We start from the raw sequence: 6,841 nt of genomic DNA, 5'->3' as shown, positions 1-6,841 counted from the left end.
AGCCAGGATGGTCTTGATCTCCTGACCTTGTGATCCGCCCGTCTCGGCCTCCCAAAGTGCTGGGATTACAGGCTTGAGCCACCGCGCCCGGCTTAAAAATTTTTTAAATATAATAAATAGCCAGGCGCAGAGCCTCACACCTGTAATCCCAGCACTTTGGGAGGCTAAGGCAGGCAGATCACCTGAGGTCAGGAGTTCAAGACCAGGCTGGCCAACATAGTGAAATCTTGTCTCTACTAAAAATACAGAAATTAGCGAGGAGTGGTGGCACTCACCTGTACTCCCTGCTACCCGGGAGGCTGAGGTGTGGTAGCACATGCCTCTAATCCTAGCTACTCAGGAGGCTGAGGCAGGAGAATCGCCTGAACCCCAGAGGCAGAGGTTGCACTGAGCCGATATCACGCCACTGCACTCCAGCCCGGGCATAGAGCAAGACTCCATATAAAAAAAAAAAGTGTGTGTGTGTATATATATATACACACACACATACATATACATATATACACACATATATGTGTATATATATAAAATATATAAATTAGCTGGGCATTTTGGTGCAGATTGGTAATTCCAGCTACTCGGGAGGCTGAAGCAGGAGAATGGCGTGAACCCGGGAGGCGGAGCTTGGAGTGAGCCGAGATCTCACCACTGCACTCCAGCCTGGACAACTGAGCAAGATTCCATCTCAAAAAAATAAATAAATAAAAAATAAAAGAATAATAATAATAATAATGGCCAGGCAAAGTGGCTCACGCCTGTAATCCCAGCACTTTGGGAGGCCAAGGTGGGTGAATTACCTGAGGTAGGGAGTTCCAGACCAGCCTGACCAACATGAATAAACCCCGTCTCTACCAAAAATGCAAAATTAGCTGGTCGTGGTGGCACATGCCTGTAATCCTAGCTACTCGGGAGGCTGAGGCAGGAGAATCCCTTGAACCCAGGAGACGGAGGTTGTGGTGAGCCGAAATCAAGGCATTGCACTCCAGCCTGGGCAACAAGAGCTAAACTCTGTCTCAAAATAATAATAATAATAATAATAAATATGTAAATATAATTTAAAGAAATGAATGGACATTTTCAAGGTTATTATAGGTTTATCGCTAATCAAAACTTTAGTTTACAATTTTTGCATTTGACCTAAAATGAGTTTGGAAGTTATAGTGGTCACATTGGTTGATATGATGCCATCCCTGTCCTTATGACAATAAAAATGAATAAGCTGAATAGCTGTTCCTGTGTTCCACTGGTGGCAAATTGGACCTCCACTGCCTTGGCTTCCCAAAGTGCTAGGATTACAGCTGTGAGCCACCACACTCAGCTAATTTTTATGTTTTTCGCAGAGGCAGGGTTTCGCCATGTTGGCCAGGCTGGTCTCCAACTCCTGACCTCATGTGATCTGCCTGCCTTGGCCTCCCAAAGTGCTGGGATTACAGGTGTGAGGCTCTGCGCCCGGCCGTTTATTATATTAAAAAAATTTTTCCTAGCCAACCAATGCATGCAAGATGTCGGTATATATCCTCTGCTGTGCACTGTTTCAGGCACTGGAATACAAAAATGGGTAAAAAAGAGATAAAATCCCTGTCTTTAAGGAGCTCATATTTTAATGAGCAGTGTCCTTTTTCTTTCTGTTTTTGTTTGTTTGTTTGTTTGTTTGTTTTTTGAGACAGAGTCTTTCTCTGTCGCCCAGGCTGGGGTGCAGTTGCGCAATCTCTGCTCACTGCAACCTCCGCCTCCCAGGTTCAAGCGATTCTCCTGCCTCAGTCTCCCGAATAGCTGGGATTACAGGTGCCTGTCACCACACCAGGCTATCTTTTCAGGTGCTTATAATATAGTTTTCATATACAGTTACAGGAATAGTATGTTACAGAACCTAAAGAAAAAAAAAAGAAGTATTAGTTGAGTTTAGAAGTGGGTTTATACTGGGCTGGGCGCGGTGGCTCAAGCCTGTAATCCCAGCACTTTGGGAGGCCGAGGACGGGCGATCACGAGTCAGAGATCGAGAACCATCCTGGCAAACACATCGTGTTTCGGTGAAACCCCCGTCTCTACTAAACAAATACAAAAAAACTAGCCGGTTGCGACGTGGTGGGCGCCTGTAGTCCCAGCTACTTGGGAGGCTGAGGCAGGTAGAATGGCGTTAAACCTTCAGGAGGCGGGGCTGCATGTGGAAGCTGAGATCCGCCATTGCACTCCAGCCTGGGCGGCAGAGCAAGACTCCGTCTCAAAAAAAAAAATAAAAAAAAAAAAAAAAAAAAAAAAAAAGAAAAGGGGAAGGGGGGGTTGGGGTTTATAAAAAGGAGTGGGTTTATACTGTATGTACTAGGAATTGCCTGTTGAATTAACATTTCAGAAGTAACTATTTAAATCTGTATTGTTGATACTGCAGTGAAAGCAGCGAAACTTGTCAGCAGATGATTAAGTTTTACGGTTGATTTTCACACTTTTGTAGCTTGGGACCAATATCAAGTTTCTGGGAAGAACATCCTTCCTCTCTCCCCACCCTCTATCATTAACCCCGGGTTTTTGCCTGTTGCGTTAAGTGTGTCCTTGGGATAAAGGCGAATCATAATCGTTCGGTTTTCATTTTCCTCTTATCAATCTGAGAAGAGTTACTTCAGTTTTTTTCTTCAGGAGTCTAGAAAGCGCTTTGATTGTTGAATTATTACATATTCTACATGGAAAAGTCTGTACGTCACTTGTTATTTTTTCAATTCCCAAGACCACCAGTTAGTGGAATTATTTCTGGGTGAGTGGAACACCCTTTACAAGCTGCTAGAGGAGGTATGCCTGTCCCTAGGTTATGGGCTTTCCACTGCCTAGTCTTTTATAGAAAGTGGCACTGTTCCCACGGAAATAAACAATCATTCAATTCGGAGACTCGAAATCTTAAGGCCGAAGTGAGAAAAAAATCGGATTGTTATGGGTTGGGTTACTATTTGAGAAGGGCAAGCGGGAGTTAGCGAATGGATAGGGTGTTAAAATGGTACTTTATTAAACAACTCATTACAACTGCACAAAAACTAAACCTTTGCTGGCCCCAGAAGATTTTTTTTTTAGAGTTTCAAAAATCTAACTTCAAACAAAATTTAGGAAACGTGGGATTAGTGTAAGTTCAGTCTGGGTGCTTACAAGACCACCTCCTCTGTCACCGAAAGTGGGCACAGGTGTGAGAATTTTGCAAAAGCAGCTTTCAGAACAATTTTTCGGCGCTCAATGATGCCCCTAAGAACTTCGGAGGTGGAAAACACGCCAAGCAGCGAAGACTTCCCCTCGGTTGCTAACCTTTCCCTTTCCCACCTCACCACTCCCTCTCCGTCGCGGCCTCCAGCCGGGGGGGGCGTTTGTTTATGTGACGTCCGCCGTAGTAAGCAGTCCCCGCCCCCGTTTCCCTCTGGCCGCCGCGTTTCCCGCGCCGCGGAGCTTCTCCCCTTAAAAGGACAATAGAGGCCTCGGGAGCGCGCGCGGTCGCTGGGACTTCTCCCCTTCCCAGCCCGCGACGTGCGCGCGCCCGTATGCAAATAAGTTCGATTCAAGAGAATTTTGTGCCGGGAGCCGCGCGTGCGCAGAGGGAAAGCGGAATCTACACCTTCTCGGCCAGCGGTAGCAACTGCAGAACTGCAGGAGACAATCTTTCTAGACAAGGCAGTTGAGGAGGAGGGAGCGCTTGAGGGGGACTGGCCTGGCGTGCACTCCGCACCTCGGGGACGTTATTGCGCGTGGAACGGCTGCTTTTGGAAGGTGAGTGACTCTCCCCATGCCTCTAGTGCAAAACTGTCTCATGAGGCTTTGATTTCAGAGTGTTTTTTTTCTCTCTCTTTTCACCTCCACCCACCTCCCCCCGTCCTTCCACATACACACAGGAAGTTTTGTCTTGGAGGTGGCATTGTTGGGAGCGCTGTTTTCGTGATCTTCATACCCCAGGTTCTTTGGTACGCGCTTGTTTAGTGTGTATTTATTAATTGGGGAGGGTATTTGAGGCAAACCGAAAGTCTCGGGGCGGGGGAAGTGAGTGGAGCCTAGGCATAATTGAGGAGTCGCCGGAGTTGAGGGATCCACGTTGAAGGTGACAATGACTTTTCTCCGCCGCAGTATTCTCTCGCGGAAAGGAGCCCGGCGGCCGAAAGGCCCGAGAGGAAAGCGACTGGCTGGCCACCGCTCAGCGGCCGGGGTCGGTGCGCCCGCGTGGGCGCGAGGCGCGGGCAGGGTCGGGCGCCGTTGTGAAACCTCGTGGTTTAGTTGACTGCAGCCCCCGGGCTAGGGTGGACAATAAACGCCATTCGCTCGGAAACTTAAGTTGCCGTCCGCTTCCAAGCTGGCGGCCGAGGGTCTTTAAATCGGCCTTTGGGGGTCAGTGCTGGGCTCTGCCGGAGCGCACGCGGCGTGGCGTTGTTTGCTCAACTCCGGAGGGATGCGGATGCGACAATGAGAGCAACACGCGGTCGCTTAAAAACAGCCCGTCTTCCACTCTCCTGCCCTCTTCGGACCGCGCCCAAGAGCGTCTAGTGTCCGGGGTGCCTTCGGAGCCCGAAGTTTTGCTCGCCGTGCGTTCACCTGTAGCGTAGGTGTGGGCGCCACGGCGAGGGCTTCCCGTTTGTGGGCTGCCGTCCGCGCTGTAAGATGGCCAGGGAAGCCAACTTGGCTGGGGACGGAGGCGGCGGCGTTGTCTACGCCGCAGGAGTCAGTGAACTCCGCAGGGCACTGCTTTTTGTGCTCTACCTGACAGACCACGTGCTTCGGGCTGCGACCCTGGTCCTTGTCCGAATGTCCAGCCTCGCGTGCGCCGTGGGATGCGGCCGCCGTCAGGCAGGTCCGGCCGGCAGGACAATGTGGTTTGCTGATGATGGCGTCTTGCCAGTTTAAAAAGCAGAGTGAAAGTCGCCAACTCTCCGCCCGTGCGGGGCGGGTACTCCGGGCGTTTCTCATCAAGGACACTGCAAAACTTTGATTAAATAGGCCCGCTCCCGAGGGGAGGGCCGGGGGACCAGGCTCCGGACTCTTCGGGGCGCGGGGTCCGGACCCCTATCCGGGGTGATCGTTCAGTGTCCGGCCCCTGCGAAACGCTCCGACATCTCTGATGCTGCACGTAGGCAGCGCCCGGCTGGACAGAAAACAAAGGGCTGCATGTGCCCGTGCGGGCCCCCGGCGCTCGGGGCGGCCGCCTGGGCGGAGGGACGTGCGGATCGGAGGCCCTCGAAGTTCGGGCGAGTTTCGGGAGGGGCTTTTGTCCCTCAGCCCCCTCGTGGGGAAACTTTGGCGGCGCTACTTGTGCGAGGTGCCATGCTGGTGCGTAGGGAGGCGGCGTGCTTCCCCGCTCCGGGCGTGCGGGCGGGCGAGGGAGGCGGCAGTGCCCGGCGCTTCAGCCCTGGCACCGGGGGCTGCGAAGGCCGAGGGGTCCGGAGAGCGTGGCCTGGACTCCTCGGCCGGTTCCTCGTGGCCCGGGAGCCTGTGTCTGGGAGGTCTGTGGGTTCGCCTTTGAAGTCGAACTGTTGCCATGTTTGAATTACGTCAGGGCAAAGCCATGAGGAGGAACAAGCCCCGGCAGCGCGGCGTGCGGGAGGCGCGGCCTGCGGGAGGCGCCGGGTCGGGCGGGCGCGGGGCCCGTTGTTCCGGCGCAGGTGAGGGAGGTGGCGGCGAGCGACGCGGTTCACCTCCCGCTGCCCTCGCCCTCGCTGTCGCCCTGGCGAGCGGCCCCCGCAGGAACTTTCCTCCCAACGCGAGATGTCTTATTTACCAACAAATCCACCAGGGAGCATTCTTATTTGCTGGCTCGGCGTCTCTCTCGGCGGTCACCGGAGTGCCCGAGGGGGAGGCGCGCTTTACGGAAGGTGGGGACCCGAGGGCCCTGGGAGGAGCGGGGAGGCATTTTATTGCTTTCGGGGAAACGGGCGAGGGCGGCTAGCACCTCCTCCCCAGCAGAGCTGTGGCCCGCAAGTCCGGGGGACCCAGCTCCGACGACGCCCGATAAACCACCGTGGGGAAGTTCCGGGGCTCCCAGTTGCCCTACTAAGGGAAGTGAGGACTGTGGGCGAATTGTGCGTGCGGCCAGTTTCTTTGTGTGTTTCTAGGGGGTGGGGGGAGCGGGGAGGGGCAAGGTTTGTTTTGGTGTGGGGGGAGTTGGTTTCTTGAGGTGGTAGGGCGGTGCAGTTTGTTCTGGTAACTATGACCCTCGTCAGTTTCTTTGTTTTTATTTTCTTCCTGTAACCTTCCATTACTTAAGGCACTCGGAAGATTAGGAATTACTGTTGAGTTAAACAGGGACCCTATCCGAGACAGTTTTACCCCAGCAATCCTTTCTCCCCCTCCTTATGTTGTCCTAAGGAGGGTTAAGAAAACCTTTTTTTCTTTTAATAATTTAAAAATGAATTTGACCTTGTTATTTAGCGTACACTGAAAGCACCTGTTTTTGAACTGGAATTTGCCAGACTTGAAAAGCCTTTTAATATTTTATGTCGCAAAATTGAACACATTTAGTTGCCCAATCTAAATTAAAGTCTGGGAGTTTCTGGTGGAGTTCCGGAGAAAACTCTCATGGCATTTAAAGTATTTATGTAATGATTTTGGGAAGGGGGATCTTTTTTAGCCGAACGGTATGCGTGACTCACTGTTTGGTGGTTATTCACTGCCTTATCTTAGGATGACCTTGAAGAAGCAAATGTTTAGGGAGTTGGGCCTTTTGGAAACATTGTAAGGAGACTGGGGAGCTGCTGCGGAGGAAGCTGCTCAGGAAGATGTCCCAGGGTAACGGCTAGCTTCTTCCCAGTTCCCGTGAACTGGGGTTGACCTTCTGGTTACCCCTCCTAGATTTTTCTTTCAAGCTAACCTTTTTTTTTTTTTTTTTTTT

At 51.9% G+C, this 6,841-nt stretch overlaps 2 protein-coding genes across 7 annotated transcripts in view; one reads left to right on the top strand and one right to left on the bottom strand.

The window, feature by feature from the left end:
- The first annotated feature begins 3,094 nt into the window (after nt 1-3,094).
- Nucleotides 3,095-6,841, top strand: part of SINHCAF (SIN3-HDAC complex associated factor) — a 45,496-nt gene continuing 41,749 nt past the window's right edge. For 2 of the 6 annotated variants that reach the window (XM_017851468.1, XM_017851469.1), the window contains exon 1: nt 3,095-3,738. Coding sequence is in view for 1 of the 6 variants with exons in the window: in XM_017851466.1 (XP_017706955.1) it covers nt 5,492-5,825 (334 nt within the window). In the remaining 5 variants the exon portion in view is untranslated. Of the gene's footprint in view, nt 3,739-3,779; nt 3,930-5,161; nt 5,284-5,368; nt 5,826-5,864; nt 6,033-6,841 lie in introns of those variants that run through there. The other 4 variants (XM_017851470.1, XM_017851471.1, XM_017851466.1 and 1 more) reach the window with 4 other exon arrangements.
- On the bottom strand, nt 3,826-5,441 carry LOC108514917 (uncharacterized). The gene has a single exon (XM_017851472.1). It carries the CDS (start codon nt 4,921-4,923, stop codon nt 4,444-4,446), a length of 480 nt encoding a protein of 159 aa, XP_017706961.1. The 5' UTR covers nt 4,924-5,441; the 3' UTR covers nt 3,826-4,443.

The sequence above is a fragment of the Rhinopithecus bieti genome, unplaced genomic scaffold, assembly GCF_001698545.2.
Source record: "Rhinopithecus bieti isolate Rb0 unplaced genomic scaffold, ASM169854v2 scaffold_34397, whole genome shotgun sequence".
Classification (NCBI taxonomy): Eukaryota; Metazoa; Chordata; class Mammalia; order Primates; family Cercopithecidae; genus Rhinopithecus; species Rhinopithecus bieti.
This window is presented reverse-complemented; position numbering and strand designations above follow the sequence as displayed.